The sequence below is a fragment of the Dipodomys ordii genome, unplaced genomic scaffold, assembly GCF_000151885.1.
Source record: "Dipodomys ordii isolate 6190 unplaced genomic scaffold, Dord_2.0 Scaffold227, whole genome shotgun sequence".
NCBI lineage: Eukaryota > Metazoa > Chordata > Mammalia > Rodentia > Heteromyidae > Dipodomys > Dipodomys ordii.
Window position 1 is genome coordinate 2,124,770 of NW_012267443.1, and position 23,582 is coordinate 2,148,351.

The 23,582-nt window shown below is 45.1% G+C and overlaps 2 protein-coding genes across 5 annotated transcripts in view; one reads left to right on the forward strand and one right to left on the reverse strand.

The window, feature by feature from the left end:
* Positions 1-6,666: 6,666 nt before the first annotated feature.
* Peg10 (paternally expressed 10) lies at positions 6,667-9,047 on the reverse strand. The gene is given in 2 exon segments (XM_013035853.1): positions 6,667-7,853; positions 7,856-9,047. Coding segments are annotated over 2 exon segments (2,259 nt in total). The 5' UTR covers positions 8,928-9,047.
* A 6,331-nt stretch (positions 9,048-15,378) lies between these two features.
* Positions 15,379-23,582, forward strand: part of Sgce (sarcoglycan, epsilon) — a 74,488-nt gene continuing 66,284 nt past the window's right edge. For 2 of the 4 annotated variants that reach the window (XM_013035870.1, XM_013035872.1), the window contains exon 1: positions 15,379-15,604. In XM_013035870.1, coding sequence (XP_012891324.1) covers positions 15,496-15,604 — 109 coding nt within the window. In that variant the 5' untranslated portion in view covers positions 15,379-15,495. The remainder of the gene's footprint in view (positions 15,605-23,582) is intronic. The other 2 variants (XM_013035871.1, XM_013035873.1) reach the window with 1 other exon arrangement.

Sequence of the window (23,582 nt, forward strand, 5' to 3'; positions counted from 1 at the left end):
CCTTCTCTACTACCCCCTCTTCACCTTCTTCCAAGTCCCCCACTGGGACTTGGAAGAACTCTCATGCCTCTCCTTTCCCTACGGCCCCTCCTTTCTAGTCTCCTACCCTCTCCTCTCAGCCCCCTCCTTTCTCTTCACCCTTTCTTCCTAACCCCCCAGCACTCTTTATCCCCTCACCCTCTCTTCTCTTGCCCCACCCTTCACTACTGACCCCTCTTCATGTGTGCCCTCCATCCACTCTTCATGCCCCCTCTCTTCTCATGCCTCTCCCTTCCCTGCTGCCCCTCCTTTCTAGTCTCTCACCCTCTCCTCTCTCCTCTTTCCTTTCACTGCCCCTCATCTTCCATGTCCCCCACCCACTCTCCATCACTCACCCCTTGTTCCCCTTCCTTCTCTACTACCCCTTCCCACCCCTTCTTCCTAGTCTTCCATCCACACTTCACCCCTCATCCTCTCTTCTCACCCCCTCCTTCCTACTACCCTTCCTCACCTATCCTTCCTAGTCCCCTACCCAGTCACCCCCCCTCTATTCTCATCCTTCTTCTTTATTCTCCCTCCTCATCCCTGCTTAGTCCCCAATCCACTCATCCCCCCTCTCCACTCTTCTTCCTTTCCCTACTACCCCTTCCTCACTTTCTTCCTATTCCTTTCCTTCTTAGCTCCCCACCTCCTTCATCCTTACCCTCTCTTATCATCCCCCTCCCTTCCTACTACTTTTCTTTATACCATCTTCTAGTCTCCCACCCTCTCTTCATCCCCCACCATCTTATTCCCCTTCCTTCCCTAATACCCTCTCTTCCCCCTTTTCACTCCTTCCTAGTCCAGTATCCACTTATCCCTCACATTCTTCCTCTTCATCCCCCTCTCCTCACCCCTTCTTCCTAGTGCCCCAGGGACTCTTCATTCCCTGCCCTTTCTTCTCACTCCCTCCTTTCCCTACTACCCTTGCTCACCTATTTTTCCTAGTTCCCTACGCAGTCAACCCCACCCTCTATTCTCCTCCTCCTTCTGTACTCCTCCTACTCACCCCTGCTTAGTCACCAATCCACTCATCCTTTCCCATCCCTACTACCCCCTCCTCATTTCTTCATAGCCCCCATCCACGCTTCATCCTCCACTCTTTTCATCCCTCTCTACTACCCCCACCTCATTCTCTTAGTTCCCCCATTACTCTTCATCCCTCATCCTCCTCTCATCTCCTTCCCTTCCTTACTACCCTGTTTATCCCTTCTGCCTAGTCTCCACCCACTCCTCCTAGTTTACCACCATTCCTCCCTACTACCTCTCCCTTCCTCTTCTTTCTAGTTCCCTACTTATTCGTCACCCCTATACTCTCATCTCTCCTTCCTCTATTATTCCCTCTTCACCTCTTCTTAGCGCCCCTCCTTCATCCCTACCCTCTGTTATGATCCCTCTCCCTTCCTATTACTTTTCCAAATACCATCTTCCTAGTCCCTCACCCACTCTTCACGTCTCCTCATCTCCCTGCCTTCCCTACTACCCTATATTCCTAATGCCCCAGCAAGGACACTTCATTCCCCACCCTCTCTTCTCTTGCTCTACCCTTCTCTACTATCCCCTCTCCACCTTCTTCCAAGTTCCCCACTCACTCTTTATCTCTTTTCATCCCTACCACCCTTCCTTTCCAGCCTCCCCCTCTTCTCGTAGCCCCCTCCTTTCTCTACTTTCTCTTCACCCTTTCTTCCTGGCTCCCCTCCTCACTCTCTCTTTTCTTGCCCCACCCTTCACTACTGACCCCTCTTCACCTTCTTCTGTGTCCCCACCCATTCATCAAGCCCCACACCTCTCCCTTCCCTACTGCCCCTCCTTTCTAGTCTCCCACTCTCTACTCTCCTTTCCTTCCCTTTGCTATTACCCCTCACCTTCCAAGTTCCCCACCCCCTCTCTATCCCTCACCCTTCTCTCTTCCCCCTCCCTTCTCTACTACCCCTCCTTTACTCCTCCTCCTTTCTTCCTAGTCACTTCTTCACTGATCCCTACATTCTCCCCTCTCATCCCCCTCTCCTCACTCAGGGACTCTTCATCCCCTCACCCTCTCTTCTCGCCCCACCCTTCACTACTGACCCCTCTTCACCTTCTTCTGAGTCTTCCACCTACTCTTCATGCCCCACTCTCTGTTCTTGCCTCTCCCTGCCCTACTGCCCGTCCTTTCTAGCCTCCCAGCCTCGCCTCTCCTTCCCTTCACTACTACCCATCTTCCAAGTTCCCCATCCATTCTCCTCTTAAACTCCTCCTTTTCTACTACCCCTTCCCCACATCTTCTTCCTAGTCCTCCATCCACTCTTTATCCACACCCTCTCTTCTCACACCCTCCCTTCCCTACAACCCCTCCTCACCTATTCTCCCTAGTCCCCTACCCAGTCATCCCCACCCTCTATTCTCTTTCTTCTCCTCTACTCCTCCTCCTCCTTAGTCCCCAATTTGCTCATACCCCCACACTCTCTTCCCTCATCCCTCTCCCTTCCTTAGTCCTCCTCCTCCTGAGAGGATTGGGGATTTAGCAGGGGTGAGGAGGTCATCCCCCAAGCTCTCCCATTCTCCACTCATCCCTTCCCTACTACCCCCTTCTCGCTTTCTTTGTAGCCCCTACTTGTTCTTCATCCCTCCCCCTCCTTTCAATCCTCTCCTTTCCCTACTGCCCTATCCCCACCCCCTCTTCTTACTCCCCCCTCACTCATCCCCCACCCTTTTCATCCATCTCCTCTCCTGCTACTCTCCTCTTACTTCCCTAACTACTCTTCATCCCTCGTCTTTCTCATCCCCCTCCCTTACTAACCCCTCCTTACCTCTTCTTCCTAGTCCTCCATTCACTCCTTACTCCTAATCCTCCCTACTACCTCTCCCCTCCCCTTCTACAAGTCTTCTACTTAACTCTTCAGCCCCTCACTCTCATCTCTCATCCCTTCTTACTCCTCACCCCTTTCATCCCTACCCTCTGATCATCTCCCTCCTCTCCTATTAGCCGGCTCACACTATCATCCCCCTCCCTTCCTTAATACCCTATTCATCCCTTCTTCCTAGTCTCCACCCACTCTTCACCCCCACTCTCCCCTCCTCTTCTTTCTAGTCCCCTATTTATTTTTCACCTCCATTCTCCCTACTTCACTAACTCATCCCTTTTCCCTAGTCTCCCACCCCTTTCATCCTTAATCTCCTCTAATCCCATCCCCTGCCCTCCTCTCACCCCCCTCCCTTCCTACCCCTCCTCCTCCCACCTTTTTACTAGTCCCCCATCCATTTTTCATCTCCCACCCTTCTATTCTCATCCTTCTCCCGAACATACTACCCCTCTCCACTACTTCCTAGCCCCCTACCCATTCATCACGCATCTTCTTATCCCTCTCCTTTCCCAACTCTCTTAGCCTCTGCTTTTCTCCTTCCTTACTACCCACTCTCTTTATTCCTTCCAAATCCCCAAGCCCTTCCATGCTCCACCCTCTGCCCCTGATCCTGAGGACGCTGAAATGATAGGGACACAGTATGCACTTAACCACTAAATCTTTATTGAATTTTTTGTAATACATCAATGCAGTATTAGTAGATACAGAGAAATATAGTAAAGAGTAATACAATTTGCAGGAGGGGGAGGGGAGGGAGGTAGGGATAGGGAGGAGGGAGGGGGTGAGGTAGGGTTAGAGATGGGTTCTGACAGGGCTTTTATTCATCACTTTCTTTTAATGACCACAATTTTTTTTCACAATCTAATCCTAGGAGTTAATACCTAGGGCCTTTATTAAATTCTCAATCCAATCACCTTTGAACTTTCACTAGAGTTTTAGATCTCCCTGCAGTTCCCTCTGCGTTTGAGGTGTGTAAAGGGAAGGGAAGGGAAGGGGTAGAGGATACAGTAAGTAAACGCGTCCACTTATAGAGATATCTAATACATAATATTGTCCTAACTTCCTAAGTAATCCCACCCACTTAAGATTGATTAATAGTCCCTCCCAGCCTAAATGCTTATGATTACATATATCCCCAATTACTTAAAACTTAAGAGAGAAAGAAAGAAAAACAATGCAATGTTCCACAGACCAATTCAATACTGTTCTGCAATCTCAAACAACAAAGAACTTTCAGTCCCATTAGGTGTGTGTTCTCACTCTAGATGAAAACACGGAATGGTTCGAGTCTCTTCTTCCACAGGTGGTCCTTCATTACCGCTCAGGCCTTTCCAGTAGGGTCTTCTCTGTTGCCAATCCTCGAACTGTACTGAAGTAAGATGTCTGTGGTGGATGACAGCCAGGTCAACTCAGGAGTCCAAGCGATACCTGCAAAACTTAAAACAAACTTCCAGACTGCACTAGAAAGAGGAGCCCCTCTTATTTTTGTGCACTTCCAAGTTCACTGTACTGCTTTACAAGATTTCATCAAATTAGTAAGACAGATACCTCTGTGCTCAAACTAAACTGACCCTTCATAAATGTATGTCAACTTTCTTCATTTCAATGTCCTAGCATGATGACCTCCACTAATTTCTTTTCAGGCTTGACTAGCAATGGGAGCTCTTAGACAATTTTCCTGATTGATTTAATTATTTTTTTCCAACAGTCAATTAATTAATTTTGTCATTTTGTGTTTTGCTCCACTTCTAACTTCTTCCTTTATTATGAAGGCATTTTTGTTAGAAATGCCAAAAAAGATTTAATAGAAACAAATCAGATGAGAGAAAGGAAACTTAATCAAATTTCAGTACTATAGAGTAAGTTTACTTATCTTAACAGCTAACTTATCTTACCTAATAGCTAACAACTAAAGATAGAATACAGAGTAATAGAACATGGTACACACTGCCGAAAAGTTAAATGACAAGCTTTAATAAACAGTCCAAAGAGTGTCAGGGATGTTGTCCTGACTTCCATCGATGGCCAAATTCTCCAGACTTTTGCTTGTAGTGGTGGCAAATGTCCGTGTGTACATGCCAGGGCTGCAGATAATGTCCCATTTCTGAGCATTCTGCAGCTTGAAGATCAATTAAAATTTGAGTTCAAATGTATGAAGAATGGAATTGAGGTTGAGGTAAACTGGAGTGACACTTCACAATAGTCCAGAAGCACAAATGCACCATTTAAAAAGTAACTAACACACACGAGTGATTGACAAGCTTTCTGATTCCATTGAGGAAAACAAGATAAAGTTGTTCTCAACTGAACAGCCAATTAGGTTTGTTCTCTTCGTGTGAGTTTTAAAGGCCCAATTGATAGAACTGAGAGTAATATTAAAGTTGAAGTCTGTACTTCAGAGACTTTCATTCACAGTATAGTAAGTTCACAGAAATATGCTATGTTACTTAATTTTACTAGAAGAATTAGATAGTTCTTTATTCATCAGTGGAAACTTGAAAGCATAGTCATCACTTAAAAATACCTAAAAGATACTACTATAGCTAAAACTTAAGTAAACATGCAAGGGTAAAGGGGTTGGGGGGCTGATAATGAAGGTATTAAAGGTGATGTTGATGGAAAAGGAAACTTCACCATTAAGACTCCATGACATGTATTCTGAAATATAAACCATGTTGCTTCCTACTGCTCAAACTGTATGTTGGCAACTGGAGACCATGTGGGCTGAAACACATGCTCCTTCAAGCCTGCTCTTCCAATCTCCATGCATGGCAGCAAAATGGAGTCTCAGCAACCAGGCAGGAAGGTGGCAAATCCTGCAGCAGGGTTAAGTGGCAGTAGTAAAACAGAAAGAGAGAGGTTAGACAAATGGTTCAAGGTAGTAGCAAGGGACCAGGCTAAAAGAAGTCAGGCAGCCCCAGGTTAGCACAAAGGTGAGGCCTGTCATCCATTGGCAGCTTCAGGTCGGACTCTGATCTTTTACAAGTCCATAGCCTCAAGACAGTGTCCAGTACTACTCTAATTCCTCCTCTTCTGAGAGTGTGGTCTGGGTGCTAAATCATTTCCCCTCTCAAGCATCCTCCTGGTACAGACCAATGAGGGGATGATGGGATGCCCAGGTGCATATGGAGGCAGACACATGGCCGCTCATGAAAACACCCTCTGAAGTACCAGCAGGAGTTGGTACCAGTGACCTCAGAGCCTCTCAAGTGTTGGGTACACAATTCGGGTGTCCTTTTGCTACTCTTTAGCCCTCACAGATGATGAGAGGTGTTGCCATTACTGGCATGGTGATGGTAAGATGTTGTCAAAGCCAGAGTTCTTGGGTACATGTGATTTGCACCGGGATGTGAAGGCACACTCTTAACATGCAAGAGTCAGTCTGAGAGAGCACTTCCTTTGTCAGGCTTGAGGTGTTACAATTGGCAGGGGGTTTTGCCTGCTCCTGGGAGAACCGGTCGAGTTGCTGCTCCTTGTATATTAACGGAACCATGAAAGTGGAGTTTGACGATGGTGAAGTTTCCAAGGGGTGCAGCAAGAGGATCACGGAAGCCGTCCCACACTGCACCAATAACTGTGGCTTCCTCATAAGGCGTCGGTCCTCCCCTGATGTAAAGAGAGTGCCCGAAACTCCAAGAAAGATCATGTCCTCCCCATTTTACTTCCCCCTCCATAAAGAAATCAACATTTCCTGCCTTAGCATCAGCTCCTTCCACAGGCTGAGGTGACAGTCCAGCGGTGTGATTGAGAAGCTGCACAGGAATAAACTTCTGAGGGCGGAGTTCCTGGAGGACATGACAGATGTTTACATGGTGTAGGACGATGAAGGTGGTGGCGGGGGTGGCGGCGGCGGCGGCGGCGGCGGCTGCGGCGGCGGATACTGGGGTACCGGAGGCTGGCGGTACCAGTGTGGATTCCAGGTGACCATCACAGGTACGTAGAGAGATCTTCCATGCCCATCTCGCCCCACGGGGTACCACGCGAATCCTACGGGGTAGGTCGGGTACGCGTAGGTGGGGTACGAGTGGTATCCATGTACTTGAGGAACGTATTCAGTGTAAGTGGCCAGGTGCGCTTGGTCTTCTAGGTTTGGAATAGACAGGCGAGGGTACTGATGTTGGATGGTGACGTGGTTCGGAGCCCGGCAATTGTAAGTGACTTGCAGCTTCCAGCCCCTCTTCACCTGGAGAACTTGTGCGCCGTTGGGTGCGATGGTGGGGGTGATTAGCCCATCCTTCACATTTCTCGCCACGAAATCTCGGAGAGCAGCCATTTCCGGTTCAGACAGGGAGTACACATGTCCACTGGGGATGCTGTGTGCTCCAGGGATCATTTCTATGTGAGGATCGACCAGCCGGTGATCCGGGTAGTGGTGGTGATCCACTGGGGTGTACACATTCTGGACATAGTAATACCTCACTGGGTGGTAAACTCTGTACCCGCCTTCTACTGGGAAGTAAAGGGTCGGGTGCGGCCCCGGTGGTGGTGGGAGCGGTGGAGGTATGGCCGAGTACATCCGGCAGTGGTAGCGGCAGTAATCGGAGTCGAAGACGATTGATCGGGTGCTCCAGGTGATGTTGGGGTCATGGATGGTCAGCCAGCGAACCCCCAGGACGACGGGAAAGAACGGAGACTGAGTCACATCGAATGACAGCACCTCTCGGTGATCACCCAGGTCGACGAACAGGTGGTGGGTTTCGTGGACAATGGGGCCGGATGCCACGGGGCGCCCGTCGATTGCTTCCACGAGAATTGGCCAGTCCTTGACTCTTACAGGAATTGCATTCTGTATGACGTATTCTTGATCAATGAAGTTGCCAGAGGCACCAGAATCGATCATGGCTCGGACGAACAGGGCGTGTCTGCCCGGGAGATGGATCTGGAGCATCACTTGCAGGTGTGGCGCAGAGACAGCATCATCTTGTGGGGACCTTATTAATTCTGGCCCGGTCGCTGAAGGTCCCTCTACAGCGGGGCCGGGGAGTTTCCCGCCGGCGAATTCTTGGAGGCCTTGGCAGGACAGTTGTCGGCGTAGTGCCCTCCGTTGCCGCAGTAGAGGCAGAGGTTCAGCTTTCGGCGTCTCTCCTTCTCTTCCTGGGTCAGGCGCATGCGGGCACCTCCCACCGGCTCGGTCGGATCCACCTGGTGACCTGCGTTGGGCAACACCAGCGCCCGGGGTGGGGAGCGCGGCTTGCGAGCAGCAGCAGCACGGGCCAGCCTTCTCTCGATGTGGATGCACTGGCCGATCAGCGCAGACAGGGTCTTGGGGGCTTCGATGTGGGACAGCTCCTCCTGAATCTGGTCACTGAGGCCTTCGTGGTACTGGTCAATCAGGGCAGGCTCGTTCCAATCCAGGTCCTGGGCGATCATCTGGAAGGCGTTGGAATAATCGACGACGGACCCCAGGCCCTGGCGCAGGCGTCTGATCTTGCGTTTGGCAGCCTCTCGCCTCTGAGGGTCTTCGAAGACGTGCTTCATTTCCATCATGAAGGCCGGGTAGTTGTGCATCAGGTAATTGGATCGCTCCAGCTTGGCAGAGGCCCAGCGGGCAGCACGGCCGGTCATCATGCTTGTCACGAAGCAGACACGGACGCGGTCAAGTGAGAAGTCGCGGGTGCTCTTCTCCATGAAGACCTGGCACTGGGACATGAAGGGAGCCAGCATGTCAGGGTTGCCATCGAACTTCTCTGGCAGGTCTTCGGGGCACTCTTCCTCGATGGGGGTGGTGGGCACGGCAGCCGCCGCGGCACCCTGCAGCTCAATGTCGTCTTCATCATCCTCGGGGACAGGCTCCACCTCCACCTGCTCACGGAGGGTGCTGTTCTCCTCGGTCAGCTTCTGCACCTGGCTCTGCAGGTTGTTGTTCTCCTCAGACTGCCTGATGACCTTCTCTCTCAGGTTGTTGATCTCTTCAGACAGCTCGTCCCGCCTGCGCTCCGTCATGTTGGGGACGCAGGGGCTCTGGTTGCCTTTGTTGTTGTTGTTGTTGTTGGGGGGAGGGGGCGGGGGAGGGGGAGGGCAGTCGGCTGACCCTCCAGCAGCTCCAGCAGCTCCTCCGGGACCCATGGCAACTATGGGGGTGGGAGGGGACCTCCCGGGTGTGGCTTCACACCTGTGGGGATGGAGGCCTGGATCCTGGCCTCTTGCTCCCCTTCTTCGAGGCTGCTTTGTTTTCAAAACCCGCTTGTTTCTGTAAATGAAGATAAAATTATATATTCAACATACACATTCATAGCAGCACCACATACACAAAGATTTAGCAATTTAAAACTACCCTCTTACTCGAGAGGCTCATATTAATTAGTGGCCAAACAAAACACACCCTCAAAACTGAAAAAGAACCGAGCTGTCAATCAATTCCAACAGCAGTGAAAAGCATATCACTCTGATTGTCCAAACGACCCTGCCCCCCTCAAAAGCCACCTGCTCATTATGATTCAACAATACAGAAACTTTATCATCAGCGTCCTTACATTTTTAAACAATAACTTTGTATGGCAGGAAGAGAGCAAGAAACTTTCAAAGCAAAGATGAATACCAAATAATTATGCAAAACAATAACCTTAATTATAAGAGAAGCTAGGCAAAAAAAAAACAACCAACAACAACAACAACCCAGCTAATATTCTAACCAATGAGAAAACCACAAAAAAAGGAGGGGGCATTAAAATCACTTGTATTGAAGTCTGAAAAAGTGGGGTTAACTGTCCCACACTCAAGTCCATCTCTACGGAGAAAGTCACTAATTATCTAACCAAACACAACTACCACCATCACAAAAACCACAAGACTGTCTAATTACATTTCTGATCATAATTCAACTTCCACAAGAGAATTCTCTGTGCAACAGAAATGACACTGAACAACGGCAGGTGTCTATTTCTCTCTTCATTATATAATCATTCAACGAATGCTAATTAATGCCTCCTTGGAAGAAATGAACTATTAAATGGGGCATTCAAGATGCCCAGTAATAGTATACCCTCAAACACATTGTGATTTAATTAATGTAGACAAAGCAGGGAATATCCAATGGTTGTTAACTGATACTAATAAAAGCTATTAATTAGATAAGAGAAATGTAACTTTTTATATAAATGGGAGGGTGCAACTATAGCAACCTGGGCATCTAAATATATTCAATGTTTTTGTTTTTTAATATTGTATTAGTTAAAAAAAGTCCAGGGCTTTATTTGTTCTGCAGGTAAGCAGTCTGTAATAAACTCTGTCAACAGAGCCCCACCCAAAGGTGTATAATGCTAAAATGGGATAGGATGCATTCCTGAGGGGGGGGCATAGTGAGTGGACGTGTGTGCATGTGAAGGTGGAGTGAGGGGAGGGATTAAATGTGTATGATGACAACACATCATACACACAAATGATAACACAGGATCTGTGTCATTTCTGAAAGTAGCATTAAATGAATTTATTTAATTTAATTTAATTATTTTATATTTTCAGTTATCTCAAATCTCAAATCTGGAAAACATAAACACATAAAGTGTTTACATGTTTAATATATTAAGTTAAATGAGTTTTGAAAACTTTTTATTAAAAGTCTATCTTTGTAAAAGTTTGACAAATGTGTTTCAGAAGTTTTAAACTTAAGTTTTAAAAGTTCTAAGTATATTAAAGTTCTAAAACTCTGGAAAGTTTTGAACTCAATCTAAACAAAAGTTTTGTTAAACCATGTTGTATAAACTTTAAAAAGTTTAAAACTTTGTAGTTTGTAAATCTGAAAACTTTTAAAGTTTTAAAACAACTTTCTTCTCTGTGATCTATCAAGGCAAAATGCGCCATAATTACATTATGTAATGTTCAAATGGTAAACATTTGTTAATTAGAGAAGCTAGGTGGAAAATAACTAATATTTAGGACCCCCCCCCCCGGCCCAACTCTCCACCAGTAGCCATATTCCCTTTGTCCAGTGTAGTTGGTGAGGCCTCTCAAAGGAGTGGCTATTTGTCCTTAAAGGACAGGAATTAGTGTGCTACTTTAATAGTTTTAACCATGCTTCTTAATTACCTATATTCCAGGCTATATTAAAAAAAAAGAAACATCAATTTATTGACATTCCGGCTTAGAAAAAAAACAAACAAGACACAACAAACAAATCCTAACCCATCACATTTATCTTCCTTTATAAAGTCATTAGCATAATGTGATTATTGCATATTAAATTAAGAGATTCAAATGTCCCATTTAAAAAGTCTAGTAACCACAGGTAACTAAGGTACCACTGTGTCTTCTACAAAGTAGCCCTGGGAAAAAGACTTGAGACTTCCCAAAGAGCATTGCCAGTAAGGCCTAGTGTGCAGTGTGACCCAGGTCAGGGAGGTCAACAACCTATGTGCCAATCACAGACACAGGATGGACATTATTGAAGCTTAGATAAGGTGGTTTTCACACCTATAAGAAACAATAGAGAGATAGAAATTACATTAGCAAACCAGTAAGCAATCAAATGTTATTTAGGAAAACAAAACTAAAAAGTGAAAAGGGCCTAGATTAAGTTAGTAAGGAGGGGCTATAACTTGTGTAACTTGAGGATACATGCCCCTCCCCTCACTTTTAAAAAAAAAAACTTTTTAATACAGTGCTAATTAAACAAATTCAAAGACCTCAGTTTAAGGGCTCAATCTCCCACGTGGAGGTTTGCAATTTATGGGTGGGACTGTACCTCAAAGCAAAGTTAATTTGAGGTAAGGAGCATTTTGACTTTATTTGACTTATAAAACATTGGCTCCTTAAATTCACCCTTAGTGGGGACTAGATAGGAGAGGTGAGAGGTGGAGGGGGTCAAGGTCCCATTCCTGAAACTGAGAGGTCACACTGCATAAAGCCTAACTGCCTGGGACAAATGTCATTATGACATCTAAAAAGTTTTAAAATTTCAAACATAGAAAAAAAAAAAAAGAGGCCCAAAACACCATGTATAAATGTCCCAAAAGGAAATGGGACATAAATGCTAGTGTTGTAAACTTTCAAATATTGTCCAAAGATTTTGAGAACTGCATTATTTGTGAAATGCAAATTAGTATGTGCATGCTTTATCAATGTTTTAGGCCTCTTAAATATGCATATATAAAATTCCCAAAATAGGAAACAGACTTAAAGCTGTAATTACAATCACAGAATTTCCAAAGGAAAAATAATTTGAGGGAGGGGAATTAGTAGAGTGACTGATTTGTGGGAGGCAAAACCTCCTCCCCCCCCACCCCCTTAATAAAATCCTGGCTCATAGTTTGTAAATATGGAACCAGGTTTTTAAATTTCTTCAGTTAGAAGCCTTTTTACATAGTTCATCTGTATATTATACAGATGTTTAATTATGACAGCTGAAAATTCAATCTTTATTTTGTAATGTAACTCGTTTATGTTACATCACACAAATTTTAAATGCCAATATGTAGCATTAATAACCCATTTGCCTAAAACTTAAATAATTAGCTTTTTATGAAAAAAGCTAATTACATGGGATAACAAATAATTAGCTTTTTATGAAAAAAGCTAATTACTTGGGATAGCAAATAATTAGCTTTTTATGAAAAAAGCTAATTACTTGGGATAGCAAATAATTAGCTTTTTATGAAAAAAGCTAATTACTTGGGATAATTTAATTTAATTTAATTTTATATTATAATTACAGCTCACATAATTGCAGTTCAAAAACATATACATTTTTTTTTCTTTTTTAGAACAAGCCAAAAACTTTAGAAGACACTGTTGGGTGTGAGAAAGTTAAGACAACAGTACAACCTAGGACAGCAAAGTGCCAAAGGACCCAGGACTCAGAAATCAGAAACTTCAGACCTGGGCAACACAATAATAAACCAATTTATTCTGGTCACTTAACAAGTAATTAATGAATGCCTACATGTGCCAAGTGCACATTATTATATGTAGGCGGGACTAATCCTCTAGAGTCCAATAGAAAAACAACACCCTGATTCCTATACACAGAAACGCCTCAATCTCCTTCGAGTCCAAGCCAGCAGTACCAACCAGTCACTTAAACTCTCTCAAAGTTCAACTTGCTCTTGTTTTGTATTCACCAAAGCATCCAATTCCAATAGGTCCACGAGTGTCTCCAAGGAAAAAAAGTGTAAATGTGAAAATATTCCTTTAATTCTGTTTTGTTATTTGAAATAAAAGCGCTGGCTGAATTGCCTTGAGGCACCAGCCAGGTAAACTTAGATGTTCCCATCATAATCCACCATCAGTAGTATTAAATTGTAGGATTATGTTGTATAATATTAAAGGCACTTGTTGAAAGTGATTATGAATGCAAGATATAATTGTTGTTAATTGATCTCACTCTTAGATTTATTAGACACCAGTGGACAAAAACCAAAAACCGCGCAGCACAGAAACCGCAGGGGGGCGGGGCTGTACAGCCAGGCTCAGACAAGTAAGGTACGCAGGCGCAAAGGCAAGAGACCAGGAGGGAGGGATGGGGGGGGGCTGGAGTAATGGGAGCTCACACTGCGCAGGCGCAGGAGCTTTGAGGAGGGCGGGGCTGTAGGCCGCCTCAAAGGAGGCTGGCTGAGGGAGGCGGGGTACGAGGGGAGGGCCACTTCAGAGGAAGCAGGCCGAGGGGGGCGGGATCTGGACAGGCTACGTCACAGAAGGCGGGCTGAGGGAGGCGGGGTGCAGGCCGGCCACCTCAAGAAGAGGGGGGCCAGGGGAGGCGGGACCTGGGGGAGCTACGTCAGAGAAGGCGGGCTCGGGGAGGCAGGGTCTGGGCAGGACACCCCAAAGGGGGCAGGCGTGGAGGCGGGGCTCGGCTAAGCGGGCTCTGAGAGCCAGCCTGGGGAGGCGGGGCTGCGGGAGGCGCGCTCTGGGAAGGCGCGCGGCAACGGAGGCGCGCTCCGGGGGAGGCGCGCTGCGAGGAGGCGCGGAGGGGAGGGGGCGACTGCAGAGAAGGCGCGCTAGGATGGGCGGGGCAGGTCTGAGACTGGCTGTGACGCGGCCGCGGCCGCAGAGGGTCTGCCCGCCTTTCCCGAGATCCTCCCCCCTCCCAGACCCCCCTCTTCGTCCCCCTCCCGCCTCCCACCCCGCTTCATTTCCAGCGGCTAGAGCGAACGCCCCCCGCCCCAGCGCGCCCGCCCCCCTCCCCGCAACTCAGCAGACCGACCGATTTCCACAAACTGTTGCTGAACGCCAAGTCGCGCCACCGCGGCAACTCTACGGCCGCGGGCATCAATCACGGCTCAGGCAGCCCGCGCTGCCAAAAGTCCGCGCCCTCCACCCCACCGCCCAGCGCGGCCGATGCGGGCAGAATGCGAAAACGCTTCCTTGCTGCCCCGGGGCTCCATTTTGTCTACCAGCACAGGGCATGCAAGAGAAATCCCAAGAAACCTTAAGTGGGAACCATCCCAAAAGGTGAGGGAGTGGGTCCCCCCCGCCCCGCTCTCAGAGACCAAGCGCTGGGGACTCCGCGGCCCGGTGGGGCGCACCGGGCTGTGGCTTCCGCGCCTCTGCGGTAGGGATGAGTTAGAAGCGCATTTTAGGTGTAAATTGCTCTGCAGCTCGCACCTCTGCAGTCCGTCTGCCTCTCCCAGCGCCATGAAGCGCCCTGGGCAGGTCTTCTCCTTTTCTCCTAGCGCTCTCCCAGTGCGACTCTTGGGCAGTTCAGACTTCATAGCGCATCTAAAGCGCAAATGAGTCGGAGAGCTCCTGTCGCGCAGTGTTGGTAGCGCCTGAAGCGCCCATCAGTTGGCAGCGCACGAAGCGCCTCCGCTCGCAGCGCTTGAAGCGCCCATGCGTTGGTTGGCGCATGAAGCGCCTCCGTTTGTAAGCGCACTGAAGCTTCAGTGAGTTGTAGCGCATCCGAAGAGCACCCTCGGGAGCGGGGTCTGTAGCTCATGTGCGTCTGCAGCTCATGACTGTCCGCAGCTCATGTCCGTCCACAGACCATCTCTGGACTTGGTCTTGAAGACCAGAAGCCGCGAAGGCTTAGTTTCCCCCCTCTGTCCTGGGGGTCGTCCGGCCAGTGAAGGCGTGACAGGGTGTGCGTGGAGACCCCCGGGAGGGCACGTTACTCCAGCTCCCGCAGCTCCCCCGGAAAAACGGGATCTTAATGAATGTGATCTTATAAAGAAAAAATCCTCACCGCATACTCACCACACGAGGACCCCTCTGCGAGGACGGGAAGGATGGGTCCCACACCTGGCCGGGCGTGGGCTCCACTGGGCGGCCGAAGCCCGGAGTGGCTCCGGACTCAAGCCCGCTCAGCGGACCTTTCGCGGGGCTCGGTGGACCCTCTCGGCTCTGCTCTCGGGTGGCAGTCAGGTTCCTTCGACACACACCAACCGAAGTTGAAGCGCGTGTACCCCGAGCCCGGACCGCTAGCCTTATATAGCCTGAACACGGAGGGGGGGCGCCAAATCCCAGCGTGCTCCGCGGGCGGGGGGGTGGAGGGGAGTGCGGGGGCGGGCCAGGAGGGGGGGGAAGGGGGGAAGGGGGGGATGGGAGAGTGGGGGGGGCCGGCCACGCTTCCGCAGCCCGCCGCTAGGGGGAGCACGGGGTTCGGGAGGGGGGTGCAGGATGCTGAAGCTGAACTGGCCAAGCTGGGAGGAAAGAAAGGGAGGGGAGGGGAGAATCGAGGACGGCCGGCCTAACCAGGCCAAGAATGCAATTGCCCCGGTGGTGGGAGCTGGGAGACCCCTGTGCGTGGACAGGACAGGGTCGGGGGACACGCAAGATGAGCCCCGCGACCACGGGCACATTCTTACTGACAGGTTAGTGGCCTGCGCGCGATTTGGAAGTCCTGGGGCCAACAGGCCGCCGCCTCCCCTCCCCCACTCGGGTTCCGGGTACCCGGGCGCGCCCTTCGGGCGCTGGCCTCTTTGATGCCCCGAGGCCCCACTGAACCCCTTCCTCCAGGATACCCCGCACCCCACCTCCCGAGTCCAGTGGGTCCCTTCCCAGGCTTGACCCCTGGCCTTCTTTTTTCACCCCCCCGTTGGGCCCCTCCCTGTCTAGCGGGCACAGATTTTCTACCCCCAGTTTCCTTTACCCCCACCCCCACCCCGAGTACTGGACCGCTCCCGATCCCCGCAGCAAAGATTTGGGGGTCATTGCTCCATTTGGGGGGGGTGGGGGTTGCCCCGCGATTTTGATTCCTTGGCCAAAGGAAATGGGTGTCAAGCGTCATCCCGATCTACACAATGCGTCTTTTTTCTCCTTTTCTTGCATTTGGTGGAAGGGAAACCTTAAAATGTCACATTTAAAAGACCAGTTCCCCCCTAACCCCGCCCTCACTTCTTTCTAAGCGCATTTTCTCGGGTGTCCGAAATCCCGTTTTTCTTAGGTTTTACCGAGCAGGAAAACGGGGTCTTGAAATGCCAAGAGCCAACACGGGGCGCTCAGGTCAGGGTCAGCGCGGGTTGGGGGCCAGAGATGCTGTAAAGGCCTGGCTGGCTCCCACCAGGGCACTACGTGGAGAACGCTAAAACAATTGGAAACAGCTGTGGGTGCTTCCCGGGTTCTTTGGCGGGCTTTAGAGGCTCCCTTCGCCGGTGGTTGCCGGATTTAAGCAGAGACCTGGGCTCGCTCCGGTCCACAATACGTTCTCCTAAATGTTGTGGGGTCAGAGAATGCGTTTAGTCACGGCAGCCGCAAATGCATCCTTTGAAGCGGTGGCCGAAATACGACCCCAGACATTTGCGTGAATGCCAAAGAATAGTTTTGTTATCTGTGTATATGTGATTTACGGTAGGGAAAATTACACGACGCTAAGGTATTGATGAGGAAGAATGCCAAATAAAACCTTCATGAGTATTTCCATATAATCTTTTCAGAGTCTTAGGCGCTAAGACAACGGAGACAATCTGTTGCAAATCTTAGTGAAAAGAAATGGAAGTTACAATGGGAAATCAAATTGTCTACAACTGAATTTGATTTCCAAAGCACAGATGAAACACATTTCTCTCTGAAGACTAAATCTGAGCATTAGTTTTAGTAGCGTTGCTGTAGATTATCTTACCCTTGAGAGTAGATGAGAATTTTACTTTTTGTGCATGACAAGTTGGGGAGATTCAAGTTTAACAATCCACCACCTAAGACTTTCAAACTTTGAACCGATTTAATAATTTCAACAATTTTTTTGTAAAAACAAAAATACAATAAGCAAGACTTCATTACTATTTTAACACAATAAAAGCCATTGTCTAAAACTCCAGAGAACCGCAGCAAACTGTAAAGAAAATCAAGATCACCTGTAATCTTTTCACGCTGCAAAGATGCCGGTCAAATTATAGTCTGGTATGTCAGACTGGGTCTATGTTTATGTAGATAGCTAAAAAATATATTTTATTGGGATATACCTTTAAAAACTAAAAATGTAGCCCACTTGTTTTCTTTCCAATTAGACTTTACATTTCAAAATTTCAGTTTTCTTTGGAAATAAATTAATTTTTTGCTTAAAAATTTAAATGAACAACCTCAGCACATAAATATTTAGAAGAAAACTGTAGAATTTCCTCTCACAATTATAACATATATACTTAGTTATCACTTTGGTGTATAGTTCCTTGGTATTTTAAGATTATTCCTCTACATATTAAAAAAAACTTTACTTAGAAAATGATGTTTAAAGGGGAAAAAACAATATCAATAGAGAACTAGTGTAGATAACCCTTTTTGCTCTCTGAAACAACAAAAAATATAAAAAATTAACAGATATTAAGAGACACTTCAGATTTTTTTGTGTGTTCATTAAAACAACAAAACAACTTGAAAACCAAACAACTATTAGTAGATAGGAACCCTAACTACTGATTTGACATATAGTGTCTAAGTGAATTCTAGGTTTTTCTCAAATGTTTGTTCCTGATGTTGGCTGTTTTCTTCCCCGTTTATAGAAGGTTAAATATAAAGCAAAATAAGTGCTAGTATGCGTTATTTAATTTACCAAATGATAGCCGGGCTTTGTGCTCAGACAATGTATTCTGGCTCTAACAAGCTCTTGCTTTATCACCTGTGTTTAACTTCCAATATAGTGGGAAAATTGTATTTGAATACAAAGTGGAATTTTCATTTTCAAATATTAATAGTCCATCTGTTTGGACATTTAACCTTTTGCTATGACAATTTGCCATATATTTATGAAGATATTGATTTATTTCATGCATTTAGTTTATATTTTAGAGAGGTAGGAAAATTGTATTTCCAAACAGAATAGGATTTTCTCATGTCAAATCACAACTGGACATTTTATTCATTTTTAAAGGATAGTTTGCTGTAGTGCTGATATACCACCTGTATTTGACTTAATTTCTAATGTGGCAGGGGAAAATAATTTCTAAACAAAGTAGAGTTTTCAATTGTCAGATAGTAACTGGAATTTTTATTGTTCATTTTATCCATATTTATAACTCTGCCATAAATCTAACAGTTGTTGATTTACCTTACTTATTGAACATGACTTTTGGCATGGTGAGGAAATTGTGTATCTAAGCCAAGTGGAATTTTCACTTGTCTCACAGACTTTGAAAATCATCGGGAAAACACCATAAAAAATAGTTAGAGATAACCTCAAAGAGATAACTGTGCCCTGTTTCTAACGTCGGTTTTCCATTGATGACAATCATCCTGTAAACAAAATACTGAAGTGGTGAAGAAATACTATCTTTTTAAAAAAAAAATCTCAAGTTAAATATTCTGGCTGTGACCTTGATGGATTCAGCATTTCAGATTGCATTTTCTCCAAAAATAATTGAACACTTTGTTTCTTTTAAAAAAAAATTAGTTGTCCACACTTACTCTATGTGATCCTTTTTCTTAAAATTCACCCTGCCTTATTCTCTATTCTAAATGTCCACGTGCACACTTTTATCATTTGTCTTGTTGCCTTCTCGCAGTGTAAAAATGATTCTAGGTAAATAGATGATATGGTTTATGTGTCCTTTTGCGATTTCTAGACTAAGAAGGAACCTTTACACTTTACTGTCTTTAGGTCCACAGCTTGACAGAAAGATTTTTTTTTCCTTCCATGCTTTCCTGACCTTTCCAACAGAGACAGACAGGCAGACAGATAGACACAAGTACCGGCTAGACTTTTGCTAAACTTTAGAATCCAGTTCTCTAGTTTGCTAGCTACCTAATGTCAAGAAATATTAAATCTAAAATAGCAATGCAAACTTACAAAAGGGAGCGAGAGAGGTAGAGAAGGAAGAAGCAGCCAGTGCTTCTGGAGATCAACAAGTCATTTCGACAGACTTTTTCTGCTTAGAGTTTTCAGGTTGGTGGAGCAGATGGGCTTTCAGTCCTCTTGAAGCTATTTCATAAGGATTTCTTCCAAACCCAAAACTCTCTTCATAATTTCTCATTAAAAAAATTTTTAAACAAGGTAAACTATATTAAAGACCATATTGAATTTAGACAACAAACACCTGTAGTCTGTACAACTGGACATTAGAACACATATTTTCAGGGATGCACCTTCCCTTCCATATTTCACCCTGCCCTGTGCGTGTGCATCTTTGGATAGAATCATAATTTTAATAGTGTAGGTCTTTTGCACTTCGTTTTGAAGGATAAGCCAATGTTGCTTTTAAGGGAGACATTATCTGGGCTTCAAGCTGCTCTTACATGAGAAATGGTATATGAACTAGCAGAATGGTTAGGAGGAAGGCAGGCTGGAACCAGCACTGGCCAGGTGTGTAAGCTACTGGGTTTGAGTCAGGGGGTAACTCTGGTAGGGTCACAAACCTTTGCCAAGGATCTTTTCTCGTTTAACATTTGTGGGGATGATTTGGACAAAGATCTTAAAAGCTTGCTTTTAAAAATTCATGGATGACTGAGAAAAGGATAGCTGTTATAAACAGATAACAGAATTTACAGTTAAACACCATTTTAAGTAGAGTGCAATGCTATGATGAGAGTGAAAAGCAAATGCATAATAATACAGGTGGTGCAGGAAAAGAGATGCCTTTGTATACTGACAGTTCTTTAGGAAAAAGATAGTTAATAATGAACCCACAGCATGATGTGCCTGGAAAAAAATTCAAATCAGAGTTAGACTCAGATAATAGTATAATGTCTTTATGTCACAACAATTAATTGTCCCTTGCTCTAATCAACCACATCTGTAGAATTGTGTGTCCATTTCTGGCTGTCACATTTAAAGAAAGACATTGACAAATTAGACAACTTCCAGAACAGTCTGTGGGGACAGTGAGGGGTCTGGCAATTCTGTCATAGGAGGAATCCTCCAAGGGTCTGGATGTGTTCAACTTGAGCAGAGAAGGAGACATAAACTCCCTTCTTTTGCTTTGAAAAGCAGAACCTGCATCAGTGGGTAGAAGGTACTGAGAGACTGCCACTTGAGACCTTCCTAACAGTTAGTGCAAGTCAACAAGAAAATCTACTTGTTCTGTTGTTTTAAAATTATAGAATTATTCATGATTTTAATTTGAACTCCACAAACAACATTTCATGTGGCCAACATAGATATTTATGGTAGAAACATTTCTCTTCTTTTCCTGATAAACTGAAAACGCCGATCCTATGTGTTGTAAGTTGATCTCTTACAAATAGAAAATAGCCATAATAGGATAAATTAACACATGCTCTTTTTTCCCCTATTCCATTTCAAATACGGAAATCTGAGAAGAAAATGATACATTCTGAGACCCCAGACCATCCTCCTTCTCCCTGTAAAGCGTCCTGATCTTAACTTGCTTCCCAGGGTCACTATTTCTGGTGTTTCTTGCTCTCTGTGGGATCTGGCTTCTTAGACAAAGTGGCTGGCGGGATTCTGGGGTGCATAGAATTACTGGGCAGGCTAGATGCTTGCCGCTGGACAGGGACAGCTCAGTATGCTTGACTGCCTCTTCCCAAGAGGAAAATGATTGAAGGGGGAGTGGGGGGTATTAGTTCTCCTTTCATTAATCTGCTTCTCTGTGATTGATAGAAGGTCTCCTTGTAATAGAATTACAATTTCTTTTTAATAGCAAAAAACAACCTTCTTATTAAAAGTAGCTTCTACCCCAGTGCTCCCTTAACTTACAGAGGAGCCTGGTTTCTGACTGCCTCAGGGACATTTTCTTAATGTCTCAAACATGACTTAAAGCAGCATTTTTTCTTCTTGTCTCTCCATCTGACTCCTGATTGTTATTTTGATTGTCATAGCTAACTTTGAAAACATGTTTGCGCAAAGGGGTGACATAGATCAAATGCACTGCATTCATAAACTGATTTGTTGAATGATAACTCCTTTGCACATCTACTTAAAGATATTTTTTTAAAGTAATTAAAAATGAATCTGCAGAGGATGGACCCCCTTTCTGTGCAGCACATCTGACTGCGTTTTATGCCCCAGAGCCTTGCACACTAGGGAGACTTAGATGAGAAGTATAAGGAAGGGAGAAACAATTCACAATTCTGTCATCTTTTCAAACCAACTATTTTCCTGCTGCGTTTACTCCTGCCGTACATCCAGAACTTTCTCATTCATTCCAATTGTTGAGTCAGAATTTGAGTTATTCTGTCTCTGACTCTGTGAAGTGACCTTCTCATTCATTCCAGTTGTGGGGTCAGAATTTGAGTTATTCTTCCTCTGACTCTGTGAAGTGAATTTTTAATTAGAAGAACTTTCTCATGTTTTTATTTGACCTTTCTGTAAAAGTGCCAGGCACTTATGTGAGGTTGTAATAAATACACACGGCAACTAGCATGGCTGGCTTCCCAGTTGTTCAGTTGTTGGAGATGCCACAGGCATTCTTGGGCTGAGTTCATATTTCCCAGGGAGAAATACTCAAAAGTGAGGTTCTGGCTTGTCAACACGTACCTGATGGGCATGTGGCTACTTATCATTGCTTGAATGTTCTCCTGTGTAATAATCCCCTATCTTTTAAGTTTTAAAATATAAGGAAGTTATTGAGAGATATATAGTCGCTTCAAAATATTTGTTGCTGGCATGATTATTGTTATAGTCACAAATACATTAATGCGTTAGTAAAAGCCGAAGTGTGTGTGTGTTTTCTCCCTCTTGGGTCATTCTGATAACATTCTAATTTTTTTTGTATCCTCCTTTAAGAATTGTAACATTGTTTATGCAATAGTGATTCACATGCATTTTATTATTTAAAAATCACTCGTCTTTAGCACATCTCACTTTCTATCTAATTACCTTAGACTAATCAGATCTTTAGAACAGATCCTTGGCCAGCCTGTGCCACGGGAATCGCCACAGCATCTGCTATGACATAGAGAGACAGAAAGACAGACTTTCTTTTCTGACAAATGGAACCCGCTCATTAAAAAAAAAAATGTTTAGGAGTTAGGCAGCAACGTTGGTGTAAATTCCTGCCCATTCTTTAGCTTTTCACTCATTCATTTGGTCACCACTTTGATTATTATAGAGACTTGGGGATTCACTGGCACACTGAAAGAAGAGATCTTAGTCACTTTTCCTATAGTAGTGAAAATTAAAATTTTCAGTTCTCTATTTCTTTAGGATAAGTCAAAGAAACATATAGTTGATCCTTTAGCTCTGGATGTAAAAGAAAAGAAAAAAATATCCCCAAAGATGTATGTTTTTCCTCCTTAACAAATTAGTGAATGTTTCTCACTATGTGGTAAAATGATACCAGATTTTCTTCCCTATGCAACAGTTAATCAACATAGTACCTTTGACATCTTTTATTTTCTGTAGCTGCAGAGCTGATTCTAATCAGAGACGGGGACTGCAGAGAAAAGGTTGCTACGTGTCTTATCAAATTTGAAAAGCATATTATTTTGTGCCTAGTCATTTTCCTTCTGGAAATTTAGTTTATAGATAAACTAATGACAGTGTTCAAAGATATAGTTAAGGATGTTTATTGTAGTATTGATAGCAATAATGAAAAACTGGAAAAATATCAGTCATCTTTATGAATCATTTCATTTTATTTATGTCTTTTTGGAGATATTGTTTTTGAGATCCTGTGTTAGATGCTAGGGAATATATGGTTCCCGTCTTCACAGAACTTTTTACAGGAGTGATATTGACAATATCAAATAATATTTTCCAGACTAATCTTTGTGAAGATTAATCAAACTATTACAGATGTAAATGTACTCTTAGAACTATTCTGAGTGCTACAAACATAATTAGAACTTGTGGTTTGATTTTACCAGAGTGGAATTGGGAGTTTAGGAAGGATTTTCTGTGGAAGCACTCAGATGTGAAGGATGTGTAAATATTAGTGAGGTAAAGGGGGAAGATATATTGGGGCAAAAAGAACTGCTCTGCAGGGGCTTTGGGGGCAGGTAGAGCATGTCAAATAAAAAGTGCTGGAAGAAATCCAGTGAGGATGAAATCCAGTGAGGAGAAAAAGAAAGAGGAAGACAATGTGAAATGGGGTTAGAGAGGTCAAGGAGCAAATCGTGCAGTACCTCGTAGACCACCTTACCAGTTCCATCTTTATGCTAAGACCACTGGGAAGTCTTCAAGATTGGATTTGCATTTCAAAAAGAGTACTTTTGCTGCTTTGAGTAGAAAAGGTTGGAGTCTGAAGAGATTGCAGCTGACCAGTTTGAAGGCTACTCTGAGCTAAGATAGAGTTGGTGACATTGTGGGTTATGAGGGTAACAGAGAAATAAAGTCAGGAGGAACATTTTAAGGAGTAAAATTAACAGAAGAAATTGGATTTTATTTGTCACTGAGTTTACTAGGGGGAGATGTCAAGGGTGATTTTTAGATATCTCTAATCTACATGAAAATAAGTTTAA